The sequence below is a fragment of the Manacus candei genome, unplaced genomic scaffold (genome assembly GCF_025592945.1).
Source record: "Manacus candei isolate 608988 ecotype Guabito, Panama unplaced genomic scaffold, ASM2559294v1 h1tg000010l, whole genome shotgun sequence".
NCBI lineage: Eukaryota > Metazoa > Chordata > Aves > Passeriformes > Pipridae > Manacus > Manacus candei.
The window spans coordinates 9,032,772-9,054,288 of NW_026138058.1; the positions used below are offsets into that span (position 1 = coordinate 9,032,772).

Consider the following 21,517-nt stretch of genomic DNA (forward strand, 5'->3'; position numbering starts at 1 on the left):
TCAGTAAACTCTGAGGTTTTTTTGTCGAAACTTCCTACATAAATAGGAAACTCAAGTGTGTATATGTGTAAATATATTTATACTTACACATACAGAGATTAAGACTCTTAAGAGCAATCTTTTCTTGTTTTGTTAGGTTCCAAGTAACAACTCATCTGAGAAGGCACCTCTTTGTGCTAAAGATCAAGAGAAGGAAGAAGAACCAACCAGAATCTCTGAGTATTTTTTCAGTGACATCTTTATGGAAGTGGATGATTCAGAATAGCAAATAGGTTTTATAAAAACCTAGGATTACAGGATATACTGCAACAAGAAAAGAGGATTTTTTTTTTGTTCTGACATTTGTTATGCCACACTTACTATCAGCCAATAATTCTGTTGTTAGTTAATACCATAAAGATGAAATGGATTCCTTCTGAAGCAACCTGGATACTTTCAAAATGTTGACATAATCTAAACCACTACAATGATGTCATTGGACCAGACTAGAGACTGCTGACCTGTAGTTCTACTTGTTTAGATGCTGGCATGACTGCCTTGCAGGAAAGTGCAATGAAATAATGTTTAATCTTGTAACAAATATCCCTTTGCATTTTAATGCTAAAGCTATTGGTACTGGCTATACAAATTCTTTACTTCTTTTTGTGAAGTATGTTATGTTAGGAGGAATGAACCTTTTAAGTAGAGTGTAATCTCTGAAGATCAGAATGCAAATACTGGAAGTAGTGTAGTAAATACGTAGATATGTTAAGCACCGCAGGTATTTTTATTAGAATCTCCAAATTATGTATTTTTTTTAACAGTTTTTAATTACATAAATTAAAAGATCCCAACCTGAAAAGCCGAGGGGGATTGGTTCCTTTAAAATGTATTGAAAACTAGACAACACCATTTACTAAAACACATTAGCACAAGGTAATCTTTGCAATGTTCATCACTGGGAGGAAGAGATTGATGTTCCCTAGTATAAGTGCTAATTTTCTTCTAAATTGGAAAACAAAGTGATCGATACCATTTCTTTTTCTTGGTTTTACATGTAAGTGTTTGTATATTTGCTGACTTCCTCGGTTTCCCTTGTGCAAAGAAGCACAAAGAGATTGGATTTAAACCATGACTGTACAATGCCGTCGTTTTGAGGATTTGCTGCTTTGAAGCACTTCAATTTGAAGGGTTTTCTCATGTTGCGTGTCTACTTGTACTGTAACTTGCTATGAAATTCCAGTGTAGCTTCAGGTTTTTTACTTACCTCATCAAGATGATGAGGTAATGAGGTTTATACAGTGTCAAAGTGTCAGGTGGTCACTGACAGATTCAGTATTTACTTGGAAACTCCTGCTTGCATAGGAATGAGTGTTTAGATTTGAATAGTCTAAATTTTTCTCCTGTTACTTAATAGTAGCAGGTACTTTCGCAAAATAAATTATTTATTATGAATGTGAAACTGAAATCTGTTATCAGCTTTTAACTGGGTAATTTTTTACTGGCAGGTAAATAATATAAGTATGCAGTTAATTCTGAAGGACTTGAGTAAGTTCGAGAATGTTTGTCTTTTCAGAAGTTATTTAAAATTTTGTCAGTGAGGAAAAATATAAAAGCTACTGTTACTGCAAATTGATGTATTAGCAGGCCTCTGTCAATGAAATGTCACTGTCAGCAGTATTCCTTGAGGTGATAGAAAAGGGACTAATGATCCCAGTGTGAAGTAACTTATTTGAAAGCTTATGATCAACCCACCTCACCCCCCCAAAAAACCCCTCCAATAGCACCAACAGTTTCTGTTCAGATGGTATCTTGTACTTTGCCTAATCCATTTAACTTGAAATGTTTATCTAAATAGTCTTACTGTACATTATAAAATAGATTTATGTATACATAAAACTATGTATTGTATATCTTGTAGATATTATTTTAAGTATGCAAGTGTTTACTTATTTCCTGATACATGTGGCATGTTTATATCACTTGCACTCATAAAGCCTAAAAATAGAATTGTGGGGAGTATCTATGAAACAGTTGCTGTGAGTACCTTCTGAGTGAGTACTGAGGGGATAATCATTCTACATTTAGTTGCATACATTTTAGCTTGCATTCAGATTACAAGGTGGGGAAAAAATCAACTATTTCATTACTAAGATTTATGGTGCCTTATCTGAATTGTTAATTGGGGTTATGCTTTCTCTTTCCTTGCAGTAAATTCCATGCACTTTGTTAGATTTTTTTTTTAAAGAACAATTTTAATTTGAATAGACGTAGGTCAGTTTTTTGTGTTCTGTTTTGTGTATGAAAGTTCTATAATGATGAAGGATGTAAGAAAATATTGGTGAAATCTCAATGCCTCTGAGTAGCATTTTTACAAAGATGTGGCATAAGACTGCTTTGCTTAGAGTTGTCTGACACCCTGTATCATTGCATATGAGCTTTCTATTTCAAGGAAAGTACTTCTATTCTCTGTGTAAATTATGTGAATAAATTATTTTCTCTTACCAGTGTTTCCATTTCTTTGAATATCAGTTGCCGTTTTTAAATGCTCATAGGCATAGTATGGTAGAGGCAGGGAAGCCCTGCAGAGAGACCTCAACAAATTGAGGACTGGGCAATCACCAACCGTATGGAATTTAACAGGGGAAAGTGCCAGATCCTGCGTCTGGGATGGGGCAACCCTGGATGTATGGGCAGACTGGGGAGTGAGAGGCTGGAAAGCAGTGCCATGAAAAGGGACCTGGGGGTCCTGGTCAATGGCAAGTTGAATGTGAGTCAGCAGTGCCCTGGCAGCCAGGAGGGCCAACCCTGTCCTGGGGGGCATCAGGCAAAGCATCACCAGCTGGTCGAGGGAGGGGATTGTCCTGCTCTGCTTTGCACTGGGGCAGCCTCACCTTGAATATTGTGTGCAGTTTTGGGCACCACAAAATAAGAAAGATATTAAGCCATTAGAGAGTTTCCAAAGGAGGGCAGTGAAGATGGTGAAGGGCCTTGAGGGGAAGCCATGTGAGGAGCGGCTGAGGGCACTTGGTTTGTCCAGCCTGGGGAAGAGGAGGCTGAGGGGAGAGCTCACTGCAGTTACAACTTCCTTGGGAGGGGAAGAGGAGGGGCAGACACTTCTCTATGGTCACCAGTGACAGGAGCTGAGGGAATGGCCTGAAGCTGTGTCAGGGGAGATTTAGGTTGGATATTAGAAAAAGGTTCTTCCTCCCGAGGGTGGTTGTCTGCTGGAACAGGCTCCCCAGGGAAGTGGTCACAGCATCAAACCTGACAGAGTTCATGAAGCATCTGGATGATACTCTCAGGCACATGGTGTGACTTGTGGGGATGGTCCTGTGCAGGGCCAGTAGTGGACATGATGGTCCCTGTCTGTCCCTTCCAATTCTGTGATTCTTTACGTGTGGGCTGCAACACCAGGGTGCATGAAGACCTGCTGGCCTGGTGGTAACCAGCTGAATGTAGTTTAACAGGGACATTGTTGTCCTGTGGTTTTGTTTTAGAATAGCACTGGATTTACTTGCTATCAGACTCCTCGGTATTATCTCTCTCTAAATACAGCCTTGATTTAAAACAGTTAAACTGGAATGCTGGAGAACAGCAAAGCATTCAAACAAGGAAGCAACTCGACCAAAGAGGTTTGGATTCTAAAAAGCTCTGTCCCTATTACTGTATAACAAAGTGTCTGAGAAGGCCAAGGGGCTCTCCCTGGCTGCACAAGCATGTAATCCTACGCGAAATTCTTCCAAGGGACGCTCCTCCGCACCCCCGTGCCCCCAGGTCCTGGGGAGCGGGCACAGGCCCTGCGCCTCGGGCCGGCCCCGCTGTGCCCATTGGCTGCGGCGGGGGGAGTGGCGGCAGCGGCGCGGCCTGGGACGGCCGGCTGGCTTTGCTCGGGGTGCTTCGGCTCGGCTTCGCTCGGCCCGGCCCAGCCATGCTGGTGGGCGCCCCGCGGCTCCCGGGCCGCTTGCTGGGGCTGCTGCGCCCGCTGCTCGCCCGCGGGTACCGCGGCGAGGCGGTGGCGGCGGTGGGGTCGCGCCCCGACGCGAGCTCCGCGCTCTATCAGGTATGGCGGGCCGGGCGGCGGCGCGGGAGCCCCGGGCGGCCCCGGGAGGCGGGTCCGGCCTCCCCCGCTGCCGGGCGGCTTCGGGAGAGCGGGGCCCGCGCGGGGCCGCAGTGGCCGCCGTGGAGCCGCTGCTGCGAGCGGCGGCCATTTGGTGCTTGGGCAGCGCGGGCTGGCGCCGCGGGCGAGGGCCCAGCGCTGCTCCCGCCTCACGCGGGTTGAACCCGGGTTCTGCTCGCTTCCTTCAGCCTGAGCGTGTAAAATGAACCTGGGTTTGTACCGGGCGACGGCTTCGTCACGGACACTTTTACACTTTTTTTAATCGGAAGGCCGTTGCTCGCTGTGATTTAAGCTGATCGGTACTGTGCTAATTGAGGTGGAGACGGGGAGTTTTCAGGCGGTTGAGGACGGAGCCTGATGATTTCAGAGTCGGTCGTGTCCTTGTGTTTGCAAATTGATTCCCGAGTTGGAAATAGGTGTAGTAGCTGTACCGTCACGGACATGCCTCCATGAACGTCATCTTTTGAGGAGAAGGATTAGGTGTAATTCCACTTGTATTTACAAATAGAGAACAGTATTTGTATGTGGTATAAGTTGGTTCATTTTTAATGGGGCATTATTAACATTATCATGTTTCAGATAAAAGTCGTGTTTACACTAAGGCTGAGAAAAGCATGGCCTTACATGTGGATCAAAACTGATAGGAGAGCGTGCATTTGTTTTTGTCTGTATTCCAAGTAAAACATCAAACAACAGGTGAAGGGACAACATGTGTTCTTATTGAAATAGCTCCTTTGGTTCTGTGTTTCATATTGTGCTTTGTTTTGCTGAAACTAAATTTGGGACAGAAGTTAGGTGACTGAAACTCCTGTGAACTTTCAGAGTGTGTCTGTGTGTGTGTGTGTGTGTGTGTACATACAAAGCTTGTGTATATGAAGTGTGTGTATACATATGTATGTGTGTACATTCATATTTTGCATACCAACGAAAGGTATTTTAATAAAGGTCTGTACTCATCCCAACTGGCGCTAGATTTATATTTGTGTCTGTGTACCTTTCAACCTCAAAAGGAAAGCAAGGCTTGGTAAAATAGGTAATACTGTTAGTATTTGGTAGAAATAATTTATAGAACAACGTAAGTGCAAGTAGTGCTTTGCAAACACAAAATGCTGAGGTCCCTGCTGTGAGGCGCTTAACCATCTGAAATAAAAATACAGTGCAAACACAAGATAGTGATGAAGGTCTTGCCTTCTTTAGCCAATGTTTACCTTTCTGGCTGTGAATTCAGCTAGACAGGCTGGCCTTCATAATGTAAACTGTCTTTCAAACCAGATAGGTAAAAAAGGTAATTTCAAAGTGAGGGAGTCTAAATTCTGGAAAAGGAAGGAAAGTCTATTTGAAGATTTCAGGGATTAGCTCTTAGAGCCCCCTTGCTTGAGTTAGAGTAATTCATTTAGCTTGTGGAGTAACTGTACGATTAGTGTAGGTTTCACCTCTTGATTTTGCTTTAAAATTTGTAGAAACCCTCATTGTAACAGCAGAATTTTATAGCCCTTGGTGGGCCAGTTTCCAGAAAGAACTTGGTGCCACTTCACTGGCCTTCTTGTCATTAATTAATGACAATAATGAAAAACCCACAAATACATGGTAGAACTAGTACATTTGTTTCTGAGAGGAGTCTTTTCTATGCGTATTCAAAATTATTTCAGAACATCATCTTTTTGGTAAAATATAATAATGATGTGTTTTGCTTAAAGGCGTGAAAGATCACAATAAAGGTTAAGTGAATTTAAGCAACACAAATGTTTGTGTATACAGTATTTTTTATAGATTATCTAAAGTTGTTTTTCACAATTTTTCATATAGAGTAGCTAAGGTAGCTACAGTTAGTTGTTAATGAGGATCTAGTAAAGAAGCCCATGATTGTGATTGCTGTTCCTCTTTTAATATCCTCTGTCTTTTTAGCTACTTTTTTTTTTTTCTGTGTTAAAGGCGAGTTTTTAAGCTCAGTACTGTGGGCAAGAGGTGAAGTGTATTTGGGGAAAACAGGCTGAATGAACAAGGAGAAACAGGAAAAATATTTTATGTTGCTAAATCACCCACCCAGACAAGCTGAATGCTGGCACAGAATAATGTTGGGTGGTTGTGACAACTGCAGATTTTTAGAGATATGGAATTACAGTGGCTGATTTACAGATTTTTCACTGGGGAAAAAAAGTTAACTTGTAAAGAAGAGTCTTTTGGGAAGGGCAGGTTTTGTTTTCTTCAGTGCTTCGCGTGGTTGTGTGGCCAGTTACTGTCTATAGTCTCTTACAGGAACAGCATAGTCAAGATAACAAAGTGAGACTTCTTTTGTTCTTGGGGGTTTGGGATGCCATGCCAGTGTAAAACTGCCTGTGGGTCTATGCAGTGTGATTTCACAGGTTAGCAGGAAGAAAAACAGGTGTAGAGGTAGGTGTTGGAGCTGTGCAGTGATGGGCAGGGAGAGGGGCGATTAAACTATCAAAAGAAATAGATTGAAAGGGGAATAATCTAATGGACATACTGATACAGTCTTAAAAGGAATGGAGGGAGGAGATGCAGGAGGCTGGTGACCTACTGTGTCCCCAGTCGTTGGGGCTGCAGGGGGGCACCTTGCTTCAGAGAGATTTCATTAACTAAGGCCAATGTCTTGCCCGTGTTTGGTGTTGGCAGGCAATTATTTGGTTCATACAAGTGCAGGCTGTGAACCATACCAGGGATGGCACTTCATTTGTACTTGGGGAATCCTGTTCCCAAGAGCCAACAGAGGTACAAAAGTTGGACTTCAGTGTTTCAGTTACCTTGATCTTGCTGGATGACCTCTGAATACTGTAGGTGTAGTCTGAATACCTCTAATACCTTATGTATTAATTGTGTAGACGAGCTGATAAAATTGCTCAGACCTGTTTTCGCTGTAAATGTTTTTTAGCTTTCAGTAGAATATTGTAAATCTATTTGTAGCAATTACAAAAGGGGAGAAGTGTGTTCTTTTGAAAGTCACTATATATCTGGAACAGAATGTGAGGTCCCGCCATACATGTTTTTATTTTCTTTCTGCTTTGTATCTTGGTGCCTTTAAGTGCCCAAGACTGACCTGAACAACCTTAACTGCAACGTTGGCGGCTTCTAGGGGAAACCTTAAGTCTGAGTGTTGAGGTATACATGAATATAAAGAGTCACCAGGTGTTTTTTTCTGTCAAAGTAGACTCAAACATAATCTAAATGACAATTAGACAAGGCAATATGGTCTTCTTATGCAGCATCTTCTTTTATTGCAGTTACATTTTTCAAAAAGGTAATATAGTTCTTAATATGTCTGCAGAAAAGCCCAACAAATTAAGCTTGACTAATACCTTCAAATTCCTCAGAAATTGGAAAAAAAAGCTCTGCTGTAATGAGCACACAAAGTTTTGGATAATTCTGATAGAAATGATGAGCTCAGTACTGGATCACTCATATTCAGAACAATGAGTCTTTGTTTTTCTGGAGATATAATGGCAAGAAGACCCGACTGGTTAAAAAAGGAAAAAAAAAAAAAGCTTTGTTTTATCTTTATGTTCAACCTAAAGAAGAAGAATCTAAAAGTGTTTACCAAATTCCATTTGGTCTAGATCATTCATCCTTTGCTACAAGAGACATCCCATTCCAACCCCATGGCCAACCACTCTCAATTTGGTTTTCAAGACGCTTCATCCCCTATTATAGAAGAACTTATTGAATTTCACGACCACGCCCTAATAGTCGCCCTAGCCATTTGTAGCCTAGTCCTGTATTTACTAGCTCTTATACTTATAGAAAAACTGTCCTCTTATACCGTCGACGCACAAGAAGTAGAACTTGTCTGAACAATCCTACCCGCCATTGTCCTAATCATGCTAGCCCTCCCATCCCTTCAAATCCTCTACATGATAGACGAAATCACATGACAATTCACTTAACCCTCACTTACCTTATTATATCAATATCCTATGCTCTCTCCATCCTCATCGCCGTAGCATTTCTTACCCTAGTTGAACGTAAGATTCTAAGTTACATGCAAGCCCGGAAAGGCCCTAATATTGTAGGACCATTTGGTCTCTTACAACCTATAGCAGATGGAGTGAAGCTATTCATCAAAGAACCACATTTTTTACGTAATTAGCTTTAAAAAGCAAACCAACCTATACCAAGAATAAACAAAGTCTGAAAAATAACACTTGAACTCTATAGTGACATGTTCTATTTTAGTGTATTAAATTCAGAACTAGACTTTTACTGTCCTAACACACTCTGAATTTTTGTGAAGCATGTTTATTAAATGCTTGAGAGAAGCCAATACATAGGTAGAAATGTTATTACTTTAAAGACAATACAGAGGCAGTATTTAACAAGGTAAAATTAGATTTGGAAGATAAGTTAGTCTTGTGCTTTCTGTGTTTGTTTATTAAAAATTAATACAGTCGCTCTTGGTTGAACTTAAAATTCTGTTTTGTTCCCCACTCAGGAAAATTATGAACGAATGAAAGCACTGGTAGTTGAACTACAAGAACATGCAGAAAAAATCAGATTAGGTAAGTATAATTTTTGAATAAAAAAATCAAACTTACTTAATTTGGTACAAAAAGCAGTGTTGTTCTTTGTAATTTTTCCCCTATAACTGTTGTTCATGAATCAGTTGATTCAGATACAGCATACTTTCTGGGTTATAGCTCACTCTTGTTGTGAGGGGCCTGAAACTGAACACAGGGTTCAAGGTGCAGCCTCGCCTGTGCTACATACAAAGGGATGGACCCTGCCCTGGTCCTGCTGGCCACACTATTGCTGATACAGGTGTCATGGTTTGAGAGCCCCAAAAATCCAGTTCTCCAGTCCTAGCCCCCCTCCCTCGTCTCAACCCAGTGTGAGATGGGTTTTCCAGACACCACACGAGACTCAAAATGGGGGGAAGGGAATATATATTACAATGACTGTACAGATAAAATATTACAATACATTACACATACAACCTCAACTATCTTTACCATGACAAAACAGTATTTACAATGGATCAAATCTCTTCTCCCTTCTAAATAAAAGTCCAGGAGGGAAGAAGGAAGAGATCCCTTTCTACTCTCAGAGCAGCAATGTCTCTAAGGCAGCAGGCTCTCTTCATGCAGCAGCTGTAGCTGGATCTCTGCCAGCACACACGAGGGGGTATCCAAGCCCCTCTCAACCCTTCATCTCCAAGCGAGGGTCTTCTCTTCCGTGGGCTGCGTTCACCCAGACAAAGGTCCCTTCACTACATCATATCAGCGAAGTACAGGAGCCTTCGTGACGGTCCCTATCTTCAAGGGATTCAAACCCCCTTGCAGAGCTCCCGTGCTCTGACTCAAAACTGCCAGCTTGGCAGTAGCGGGGGGTGGGCCAAGGTCACCCCCTCCGCATTCCTTCTCTGAGCTTTTCAGCTCCTTTCTACAGTGCTGTAGCACTCCAAGACTCTTTCAAGTAAGAGTCCATCATCCTCGTCTCTCTAGGAGGGGTCTCCAAGGAGTTTGGGGGGTTTTGGTCAGTTCTTACCCAAACACTCTCTCTCTCTCTCAGCGTGTAGAGCTTAGTCCTCTCTCTGCTGCTGGCTCTCGTCTCTCAGGCAACTCTGTGTCTTCCTGCTTGACTGCGTGCTTGTTTGCTGCTTCTCTCTTATCTCTTCTGGCTCTCTGCCACTTTTCCTCGGTCAGTGCTGTTCTGCCGCTGCTGCTGCTCACGGTGGAGAAACTTCTACCTTCTCAGCTACAGATACTTAGCCCAGTCTTACACTGTTCCAAGTCCCTGTAGCCCCCAACCGGGGGCTGGGGGGGGGCCAGAGCCCCCTGTGGGGCTGAGGGCCCCTCAGCTCGTGGCTTTCACAACATGGCCACCTCTCCAACAGCAACTAACACAACTACTTTCTTTTCCGGTCTGCTTGTGATATGTTTATATTTTGCAAAAGCGCTCATTGGCTCAAACCTCAAGGGTCACCACCCCCTGGGGGTTTACCATTTTATAGCTTCAGGGGGAAAACTGTTTTCCCACCACCACAACAGGCCAGGATGCCATTGGCCTTCTTGGCCACCTGGGCACCCTGCTGGATCATGTTCAGCCAGGCAGCTTTCCATCCGCTCTTCCCCAGCCTGTAGCATGTCATGGGGTTGTTGTGACCCAGATGCAGGACCCGGCACTTGGCCTTTTTGAACCTCACACCATTGATCTTGACCCGTTGATCCAGCCTGTCCAGATCCCTCTGTAAAGCCTTCCTAACCACCAGCAGATCAACACTCCTTTTCAACTTGGTGTAGTCTGTGAGCTTCCTGCGGATGCACTTGATCCCCTTGTCCAGATTGTTGATAAAGTCACTAAACAGGTCTGGCCACAAAACTGAGTCCCAGGGAACCTCACTTGTGACCAGCCGTGAGCTGGATTTACCTCCATTTGCCACCACTCTTTGAGCCAGGTGTCCAGGCAGGTTTTTACCCAGCAAATGGTGCACCTATCCAAACCATGAGCAGACAGTTTCTCCAGGAGAATGCTGTGGGAAACAGCCAACATCCAAAGCCTTTCCCTCATATAGTACATTGGTCACCCTGTTATAGGAGATCAGGTTGGTCAGGCAGGGCCTGCCTTTGCTAAATCCGTACTGGCTGAGCCTGATCCCCTTGTTTTCCTCTACATGCTGTGTAATGGCCTTCAAGATGACTGCTCCATGACCTTCCCCAACACTGAGGTTAGACTGACAGGGCAATAATTCCCCAGATGCTCCTTCTGGCTCTTCTTATAGATGGGTGGTTGCATTGGCCAACCTCCAGTCAACTGGGACCTCCCTGGTTAGCCAGGACTGGTGGGAAATGATGGAAAGTGCCTCTGTGAGCTGTTCTGCCAGGTCTCTCAGTACCCTTAGGTGTATCCCACCTGCCCCCATAAACCTGTGTGTGTCTGAGTGGTGTAGCAAGTTGTTACTCAGTTCCCCTTGGATTATAGGGTCTTCAGTTTGCTCCCTGCCCCTGTCTTCCAGCTCAGTGGACTGCGTGTCCAGAGAAAACTGGTCTGGTAAAGACTAAGGCAAAGAAGGCATTAAGTACCTCTGCTTTTTCCTCATCCTTTGTGACTATGTTTCCCCATGCATTCAATAAAGGATGAGGATTCGCCTTTGCCCTCCTTTTTTTGAGTGGATCTTTTCAAAGTTCCTGACTGTAGTTGTGCTGGCAGAGAGAAGCAAGTGTGTAGTAGTTTAAAAGATTGAAATCTGTGTTTCTTCTTTTTGACTTGTAAGACTTACCCGAGTGAATTACAGTTAAATGCAGTTAATGGAGACAATAAAAGAAAATACTTTATAAATGCTTAACTATGCTGCCAGAGGTTGAGCATGTAGCTTTAATTCTCCCCTTCTTGTGACTATCATGATACTAGTTTGTCTTTTCATATACTGTTTCTTATGTAATGCAGTTTCTTTTACAAGTTTGGAATGGAGCACAGTTAAGATCTTGTGCTTAGTGCTTTTTCTTGCTTGCTGTGCAAAAAGGTCCAGGATTTCATGAGGAGATGCTGAAGCCCATGGACTACCTCTGTCTCTTCTGGGTGCAGAATCTGCAAGAACAGGCAAACATGCAGCAGTGAAGAAGGCAATTCAGTGTGTGGCTCATGAACTAATGATCATGGCCTTCTTCACTGCTGCGTGTTTGCCTGTTCTTGCCTGTTACACAACGACAGGACAAGAACTTAGTCCTCATCTTTTCTACATCTGAGTGGGCTCTACCAGGATGTTAATACATGGTTTTGAGTGATATCAGTTGAAATTGCTTTGCCTGTCATTTAAGTATATGAGAAGAATTAGGTACTTACCTTAATACTGTTGAAGGATGTGTACAATATCTTTACATTTAATTCTCATTCTATGGAATAGAGGTTAGTGCAGGTTAGAGTGTGCTGATGTTGGAAGAGGAATGTTCAAGAGATTGGCTACAGGGCCTGGGGAGTAAGCATTTGTGAAGAGGAAGAGTGCAGAGAGATGACAAAAGTCCCAAGATGAAAATTATTTTTGCAGCATTGCTCAGTGTAAAGGAGAAAGGCAAGATGGAGGTCAGAGAAAATGTAGTTATGATGTGGGGTGTTAAAAACATGGATGAGAGTAGTAACTTTGTGGATGTATATGAGAGGTTGTATCATAAGAAACTGGTACAGAAAGAACTTACAAAATTTAGGCTTAGGCTGGATATACAGACCTAATGAGCAGGCTGAATTGGAAATAAATTGTGGACTTCTGGCATGCCTGATGGGTGGGAAAAGATGTGTGTAGTGATCAGGGAATGAGACAGGGTGGGAGAAAGGTCTTGAAAGGTAGGCTTAAAGCTCTGTTTCAGTGATACCTAGCTGACAGAGAAATCCTGGAGTCTCAGGAGAAATGTTAGCAAAATAGCCCCTTCTTTATTTTGGACAGGGAGACAATTTTAGAGTGATGAGGTGAATCAGTGATCTGTCTACACAGAGAGACAATGTTTGTACAAGCTGTTGTTATAAAGAGGCTGAGGTGTGTCAACAAATCTTAAGTATCGAAAGACACAAGGCTCTAGAGAGCAGAAGATATGATTTAGGATGACCTTGAGTGAAGGGTTGAAATGAGACAAATATAAACTTGATATTAAATGCTGTGTGCCTAAACTCTGCTTACAGTTTTGGCATGGTCTAAGGAAATTAATCTAGATTGTGTTGGGTCATTCAGGATTGGATTCAGCATAGCTATTCTGAATCAGTTCTAGGGAATAGTGTTTTCTGAAGTTCTACTGCTGTGCTTTATCTCTGTGTGTTTTCTGCCCTCCTGTTTGTTGCCAAGAAGTGGGGGAAAGTTTCAGACAACTGTGTTTATTAAAATCTCTACCTCAAGAGTAACTATTAAAAATGAGGGGGCAAACAGAGTACATTCTAAAAAGCAAGCATTTTTATCAGTACCTTAAATGTGTTTGAAGTGGAAACCATTATTTACTAAATTTGTTATTGAGGTCTGTGCTTCAAAAAATGGGAGCTTATCAGCACTTCCATTCTAAGTTTTAATATAAGTGGTGATTTATCTATCTGTGTCCATAGAAAAAGTGACAATTTACTGTTGTATCACAGGAGGTGGAGAAAAAGCTCGTAAGCGTCACACATCAAGAGGAAAGCTGTTACCCAGAGAGAGAATTGACAGGCTTATTGATCCTGGGTAGGTACTTCTTTTTTTTCTTAAACACTTCAGGTTCTCTTTTGCAGGTCAATACTACAACAGGCTTCTTTACTCTTTAGTTTCCATAAGCACTGGCAAATAACACCACTGAAATTTTACAGAGGTGTTCTTTGAAATACTCATCTCTTTTTTAAAAAAACCCACAAACCTCATTTTTTTTATAGTGTAAGCTTTTAAGTGAGATCCAATGACAAATACAGCCAGTTAGTTTTTAAAATCTTGTTTTATTTGTCGTTATTCAGCTCCCCGTTCTTGGAGTTTTCCCAGTTTGCTGGTTACCAGTTGTACGGTAATGAGGAGGTACCTGCAGGAGGCATTATCACGGGCATTGGACGAGTATCTGGGTGAGAGCTTCCAGTCATCTGCATTACTGATGTTATGAAAAAGGAGAAGGTGTAATTTTATTCAGTTTCCAGCGTTAATCTGTTAGCATTTTTAGCATTTCGTTTCCGATACCCAAAAAAATGAACAAAGTTGGTATCTCAATATGTTTAGTCTTGGCTAAAAGAAAGTGGGTTTTTTTGGTTAGGTTTTTTTTTTATATGTTGTGTTGGGGTTTATTTATTTGTGGTTTGATTTAGGGGTTTTTTTGTTTAGTAAGTGTATCCCATATTAAAACAGAACACATATAGAGTTTCTGGTATTCAATGAAGGAAAGAGATTAGTGCATTTGTAAAGAATTTGAAAAAAACAGGGGGGTATTTTAGTCTAAAAAGTAGTTTTTCTTACTTAAAGTACCTCCAATACTATTCTTGAAATTAATTATGATGCTATACAGAATAATGGAACAGGATATCATAGCACTGAGGCTGCTGTTACAGTGTGCAGTTTACAGAATGCAGGTGAGAAAGAGCTCTCAGAACATCAGGGCTTCAAGCATCCTTGGCTGTTGCAGTTCTTAAACAACATACATACCTACTTATTAGAAATGTTTTACTCTCTCATAAACTTGTTTTATTTTTAGGGTGGAATGCTTGATTGTGGCTAATGATGCAACTGTCAAAGGTGGTACCTATTATCCCATCACTGTTAAGAAACACTTACGTGCTCAAGAAATTGCAATGCAAAATCATCTCCCTTGCCTTTATTTGGGTAAGTCCTATTGCAAAAATAGCAAATGTCCTGTGTTAAGGGCAGCTCATGTGTCCCCAGATTTGACTAACCAGAAATGTATTTAAGACACCCATTTTCAAATCTATTTTCATTAATACTGTGTTACCTCTGCAGATTGGTGGCACATCTTAACTGGAGGGTATTTATAGGTTCTCAGCACTATCTTCTGCACTGCTGTAGGGCCAGGTTCAGATGTAACTGTTAACACTGTATAACTTCTTTCTCATTTCTTTCCCTTCTGTAGTGAAGGAACAATGTTTCCTGTAGTCTCATCCAGTCAATTTCAATTCCAGTTAAAAAGTACGTTCTGGTGGAGCATGTAGCTGTATGAGAGAACATGCTAAAGAAATAAAAATAACCTCAGTAGTAGTTTGGATCAACAGATCTTTGGAATTTGGGATTAATTTTACTGAAGTAGAAATTGTATATTATTTTTCATTTTGAGTTTAGTCTATTACATCAATATTTAGCCAGACCTTCCTGTAAGTGTTATGTATGTATACTTTTATTAAAGATTAAGATCAGAGTGCCAAACATCTTAGTATACTACGAGTAGTATTTTTATAGCCTGTTTTTATACAAATCCAAGAGGTTTCTGCCAATGTAGACAGCAGTAAGAGAGTGTGTATTCCTGTGGATTCTGTGTACATCAGCGTCAGAGGAGAAAGACCCCTCTACTGTCTCCGTTTAAAAAAACAGGGTGGGTTATTCCTTGTCTGTTTGGCTTAACCTAGCAGGTGACATAGCAGCAGAGGGGCAGTAATCAGTTTGGCAGTGTGGATGCTTGTGCTGGTTAAAAAGTCAGCATAAATGTAGGTCCTGGACAGCGTAAGTGTTTGTAGTTTCTTGCCCTGCTGGCAGGCTAAGCATGCAAATAATACCAAGAGAAGGATTAGGAGAAGGGTGAAGTTGAAACTATTGGTGAGGTCGATACAGGGACATGGGGTGTAGCATTTGTGGAATTGCCATAGAGAGTCTTGGAGGAAAGGGGAGGGCTAAATTTTATCTTGGTTGTTAAAAAAACAAGAAGAAACTTTGCTTGTGTCCTTCTCTGAATACATCTCATGACGGGATGTATTTTCATTAATTGAGATTGGAGAGGTAGCTGCTGCTGGAAAGCTGTAAGCTGAAGGGCACATCATAAGGCAAGGATATATAATAAATGAATCTTCCTGAAGATAGTTTAAGGTCTTTGGTATGAAGTATAATCAGGGTATGAAAGTACACATGCTGCACCTTTTGAACTCATTAGTGGTTAGTCATGCTTTTTTTCTGGAACTTGTGACAGAATTGCAATAGAATAATGGAGTTAAAATTGTACATTGAAAGTGTTCTTAGTTTTAAAGTTTTGCAGTAAGATGAGTTTAAAAGTTTGTATACGGAGGCACGGCTGCATCTTCAAGCACATCTCAGTTTATTTTCCGTGAGAATTATTGGGATAGATGTGATTTTGGAAGAGGGTGTTTACTATTTTTCTTCTCCCCTCCCTTTCCCCCCCAAAAGAATGTCCTGATGTACCTAGATTCATACACGTAGTGTTAGTGATAGTGGTTGCTGTATTTTTTAAATAACATGCAGATACTTTACCAACAACTTAAGTGTATAACACTGTTCAAAGACATGTTTGTATATTTTTGTTCACTCTAGTTGATTCAGGAGGAGCAAATTTACCTCGTCAGGCAGAAGTATTCCCAGATCGAGATCACTTTGGCCGTATTTTCTATAATCAAGCAGTCATGTCCTCGCAAGGAATTCCACAGGTAATTTGCTTTTACCCAAGAATTAAATGTACTAACCATTTTTTATGCCTGCTACCGTTATCTGTTTTCAAGGCTTGTACCCATGCTTTGTTTTTGACAGCACTGTGCTGTGCTAACCTGGGGACTGCAAGTGCTGTAAACAGAGTAACTGTGCACAAGAAGTCATTATAATTTTGAAGAAGCTGTCTTCTTTCTTAGCCTTAGTGTTAATGACCTGACCCACCTGCTCCTGTCTTGGAGTAGGAGAAAAATGGACTTGACAGCATGGTATGTAGGGCCATTTGAGGAAGCACTAGGAAATCTCTTGGAACAGTTGATTATCCTGCATCAGTGTTGTAAAGGTGAGGACCCCTTTGATGATGGCTAGTAAATGAGACCCACTTTTAACTAACAAGGGTATGCAATATTTATATATCCATTTTATACGGTGATGTCATCACGGCTGGGCTTCGCGAACGAAGATTCAGGAAAGGTCTCTACCCACGTTTGTCACAAGCACACTGGTGGCTAAAAAGGCCAATACGAGACAGGCATGTCCAATTGCAGAAGGCACATACAGTGATGTACCTTATGATAAAACTGCCCTAACAGTGAGGTTAATTTTCTGATGCATAAAATGACTGTTAGTCACAGTTCATGGATTCAGAGGTGATTTTATGTCATGGTTCTTTGAGGAATACGTAGAGATCAATTTTTTGATGCAGAGGGTGTGTTAGGGGAAGTGCACTTCTGGATCTATTACTCATGAAGAGTGTAAAGTGTTTGAGGATGTGACTGCTGATGGGCAACCATGGCTGCGGTGAAAGTAGAGGGCAGAGTGTAAGGTCCCAATGGAGTTGAGGAAGGCAGGTAACAGAATAAAGACTGTAAGGGAATTGTCAGCAGGGACCTGTGAGAAGCTGCCAGGTAGAACAGCAAGTATCAAAGGAGATCATCACAAAGTGACAAGGAGAAGGTGATGTTTTGCTGGAGAAGTTTTTTAGGACAAGTTTTGGAAAACCTTATTTTTGCTAGAGAGTTCAGTTATGATCTGCTGTAAGAGTAATGATTTTTAGATGTTATGTCAAAGATGAATATGTGCACCCAGTTTGCAAGGCTGAAATTACTGATGTTTGTTAGGCAAGACCTTTCTAGAAATGCCTGGCCCTAAAGTCATACTGGTGTTTTCTGGAATATCTTGAAACATATTTAATGTATTTGTAAAGTTCCATAAAAAGTTGAATTTGTTTTTCTTTCAATTACCATATAGTGTTGTATTAGGAGTAATTGTACTCCTATACAATAAAAACTAAGTGTAAGAAAGATTTGCCTTTTAATAAAACACATTTCTCTTTGTTACAACACTGATGAAAGTTAAATTTTCTAGCTATGACACTGATGAAAGTTTATCTTTCTCTAAATGTTTATTGAAGACTGGGAAAAATGTTTTACTGAAGTACTTCCTTTATTTAAAGGATGTAATAAGGGTGCATTTTGTTTGGGAAATGGATCTATCCTTTGTTTTATTCCAAAAAGGCCCTGTTAACATCTGTAAATTTATTATGGACCCTGTGCTAACTGATTGTGGTAGCTAGAACCATTTTCCCTGTCTGAGAGGATATTTCATTAGAAAACGGAATTAGGAAGTTATGCTCTCTCTGATTTCCACTCTGGTTAATTCTTCTGATATGGGAGTCTGGATGTCATTAGTTTCCTACCTACTGTTCTGTGTTTTGACCTGCCTGAAGGTCTGTTTCATCAGTTCATTAGCTCTTTTCAATTTTGCCCTTTAAAGTGCTTGCTTTTTTTCTTTTTTTATTTTCCAGTTGCTGATGGTGCTTTTAATTTCCCCCTCCACTTTTACCTGTGACTAATTTGTTATACACCTAATACAGTTTAAATTGTGTTGTTTTCTGTATGGCTGTGAATCAGAAAGCTGTGATTAGCTTCTAATTTGCAGCTTCCTGAGTTCTCTCACACTCATATGCTGCATGGATAAAATGGGGACCTGATCAGTGGATATGAAATACTGGATGTGCAGTTAGGACTCTTGATTTTTATTGCACCTGCCAATAACTTCTATGTCATAATTCAAAGAATGAAGTCAAGAAGTAAGACATTTTTTGAGAATTTGGAGTTGTGCTATTTAACAGGTAGGTTTTATTTTTTCCAGTATATACATATTCCAGTTTTTATGTTGGAAAAAGTAACACCTGAGTTTAAATTTAAATGCAGGCACATTTTTCAGCAAAAGTATGGCAAAATTAAGAGTAGGAAAAAACCACAAATCCTAGGGAAAAGTGTCAAACAAACGTCTGTTGCCGAAGTTTCTCCCGTTTCTACAGACTTATGTTGGTTTTGTATTCACCAGGAGTTATTTATTAAATGCACAACAGAAATACTGCAGATTAACCATGTGACTCTGAATATAGTTTAAGATACTGTTTGAGAAACTGTTTGCTGAAAAAGCTGTTTGATTTTATCGTAGCAGGTCAACATGGTTCATTTACTCCTGCTTTAGATTTGGGTAATGTGATTTGGAAGTTTCATTTTTCTGTGTACTGTTTTCTTCTAAGAGCAAATGTTAAATTATTATTTAACAGAGAAGACTACCTGATGTCGCTTTAGAAATATCTTGAAACAAACTTAACATAAAATAATGGTATTTACTGGAGGTTTTTTAGATTATTTTTTTTGTGTGTGTATGTGTGTGATTGTGAAAGAAGGTGTTTCTTACTGTCTGCCTTTTTCATGAGTATTCCTTTTCTTCTGTTCTACAAGTGTTTTGGAAGGGTCTTTGGAGGTGTTCTCCTGAAGGAGAACTTAAGTGAGAAACTTCACTTTCATGATCTTATAATGTTATAATATTCATCGTATCTGGGCTCAAGCCAGTTTTATTACAGTATCACCAAGATATTACTGGTGGGAGATGTCCATTAGGTAGATGTTCGTGTCAAAATTAGGCAAATGGGTGAAGCAGAGATTATTCATATTGAAGCCTATAATGAAATACTCATGCCTTGAAGGGGCAGAGTTAATTAGTTGATCCATTGAGGAACTAAAGTTACAAACTAGTAGATGTGAGGAATTTCCTTCAAAGGATATTAACATCTGTGAAACTATGCCAGTAAGCAACAACTGAAGCTCTGACTTGAGCATAAATACCAAGAGCAACCTCTAGGTTTTGACCTTTTACCATTCATCAGTAAAAAACAAATTTCATGGTAGAATGTGTGTCTCATGACCTTACTGTATCAGGCAAAAATAATCTCACAGAAAAAAATTTGTACAAAACATTTGCTGTTTTTAAGGGTTGAACAATTCATTAACTTGTATTTTTGTTTCCCCCCCTAGATAGCAGTAGTAATGGGATCCTGTACAGCAGGAGGAGCATACGTACCTGCAATGGCTGATGAAAGTATTATTGTTGGCAAACAGGGAACAATATTCCTGGGAGGGCCACCACTGGTAAGAATACATCAGTTTCTAGTGACAAAGCACCCCCCCCATCCCCACCTCCAAAATCAGGCTGCGATAATTGTAGAGCTTAAACAATTGACACATTTCTTGGTGAGATATTTCCAGATAGTCTGTAGATTAGTTTGCATTTTTAAGTATATCTGAATGTTTATATCCTCAAATAAATCTCTTCTGTCTGTTAGATGTATATATGTAAATCAGACTGTTATAAGGTGTTTTTTTAGTGCTTTTAGATTGCCATGCACGTTTTCAATGATAAAAATGGTCTCTGTATTCAATTTTGTAGTCTCTAGATATGAAGTGAAATTAAAAAAAAAATACAGCCATCAAGATCAGAGAAGTTCAAAAGCACAACTGATCAGCTATATTTTATGTTGTTTTACAGACAAAGGAGATGCACTTATGATGGAGTTTATCATAGTTTTCTTACTTGCTTAGTAAGGAAATTGCTTCTAAGGAAACTGACCTGAAGAACTTTTGTGAATTAAAACTTGCTTTATTGTGGAACTCAGAGTGGAATTTGTGACTGCAAAATTCTGCAGTATAACACAGCTTTAAAATTACAGTAGTTTGGCTCCAGCAAAAAAGAGTGCTTGAATGGGGTTTATTATTTCAGAAACAGCTGTATGTTCAAGTGTAGGCTCAGTTTTATGCCGGTACAAGCAATAATCTTTGCTGACAAAGATAATTTAACACAAGCTTTATGAGAAGAAATGAATTTACAGTAATAAATGTTAGTGCTAGAACTAGCAGCTAGAGCACTGTTCCAGTCTCAATGAATTGTGACTGGATAAACTTGCTTTTTTGGGATAGTCACGTATTTGCCCTGTTGTACAAATTGTTCTGAGGCAGCACAACAGCTCTGTTTTGGTTACAGTCTTTTGGGAACTTAGGTAAGCTGTCTGTGACAAAGCCAAGTGCAAATCGCGTGTCTCTCTACAGTCCTTCCAGCTTGAGCAGGCCTAAATGGAGAAATCACTTTGTAACAGCATTGTTAGTGAAGATTCTGCTGCCTGCACTGACTCCTGTAGGGAGGTGAAGTCTGTTGGAAGTCACTTCCTTCACCACTTAAGATGCTGGGAAAATATAGCATGTCCCATTAAACTGTGGGAAGACAATCACTGACAGATTTATTTGTTGACCAGTTCCTGAGGCGCGATTGCGTTCATTTCATTGAAAGCACGAAGAACTTATCCTGTAATGTCATTTAGTGTTTACTTGTATAGCACTGCTCTCATTTCCACAGGACATTTTTGCGTTCCATTCTTTTCCTTTACTTTAGAGTGAATTTTTTTCCCCACTGTGTCGTCTTGGTGATAAAAGTGGATTTGGCATTTTGTACCTTTTTTTTTCCTTCCAAAGTTCAGTTTAAATTCTTATGCAGTTAAAAAAAACCCCAAAAGTCTTACCATAACTGCAGAGATTCTTTCCTATGGCTGGGAAATACATTTCACTGTTCCAGAATGTCTTAAATAAATTCAGAATGTAACTGGTATATGGAAAACAGGGACATACCTTTAATTACAAGGGTACTTCGTTGTCTACCCTAATAAAACAAAGCACTTAGTTTGAAGCAATTTATTATTTCAGCAGAGGCTTTCTGAGTTGACAAGAAGAAAAAGGTAGTCAGCAAAAGCAGATGATGTGATTAATAGCACTTATGTAATATAATGCTAATTTATTTATAGCTCATTAGAATTTTAGCTGTTGGAATTCCTTTGGCAATAATGGTTTCAAATGTCTTACGTAGGTTTCTGTTCCTTTTTATCTTGTATTAGTCTTTTTCAGCTTGTTGTTTGTATCTAAACAAAGAAAAGTCCTCCTCAAAATTAAGTAATTTTTTTATAAATTTATCACTTTAGGTCTTTGGAGTTTCTTGGTGAAAAGTGGTATAACCATGAATGAAGATATTAGTTGAGA

At 40.3% G+C, this 21,517-nt stretch overlaps 2 protein-coding genes across 6 annotated transcripts in view; both read left to right on the forward strand.

Annotated features, from left to right (window-relative positions):
* The window catches only part of BDP1 (B double prime 1, subunit of RNA polymerase III transcription initiation factor IIIB), a 52,234-nt gene extending 49,579 nt beyond the window's left edge, over positions 1-2,655 (forward strand). For 4 of the 5 annotated variants that reach the window (XM_051777628.1, XM_051777631.1, XM_051777632.1 and 1 more), the window contains one exon: positions 137-2,654. In XM_051777628.1, coding sequence (XP_051633588.1) covers positions 137-265 — 129 coding nt within the window. In that variant the 3' untranslated portion in view covers positions 266-2,654. Of the gene's footprint in view, positions 1-136 lie in introns of all 5 variants that reach the window. The other variant, XM_051777630.1, reaches the window with a different exon arrangement.
* Positions 2,656-3,841: 1,186 nt separating this feature from the next.
* The window catches only part of MCCC2 (methylcrotonyl-CoA carboxylase subunit 2), a 36,343-nt gene continuing 18,667 nt past the window's right edge, over positions 3,842-21,517 (forward strand). Inside the window, exons 1-7 of the mRNA XM_051777303.1 lie at positions 3,842-4,042; positions 8,544-8,610; positions 13,160-13,244; positions 13,508-13,609; positions 14,230-14,357; positions 16,026-16,138; positions 19,472-19,585. Of these exons, the coding sequence (XP_051633263.1) occupies positions 3,911-4,042; positions 8,544-8,610; positions 13,160-13,244; positions 13,508-13,609; positions 14,230-14,357; positions 16,026-16,138; positions 19,472-19,585 (741 nt within the window). The 5' untranslated portion in view covers positions 3,842-3,910. The remainder of the gene's footprint in view (positions 4,043-8,543; positions 8,611-13,159; positions 13,245-13,507; positions 13,610-14,229; positions 14,358-16,025; positions 16,139-19,471; positions 19,586-21,517) is intronic.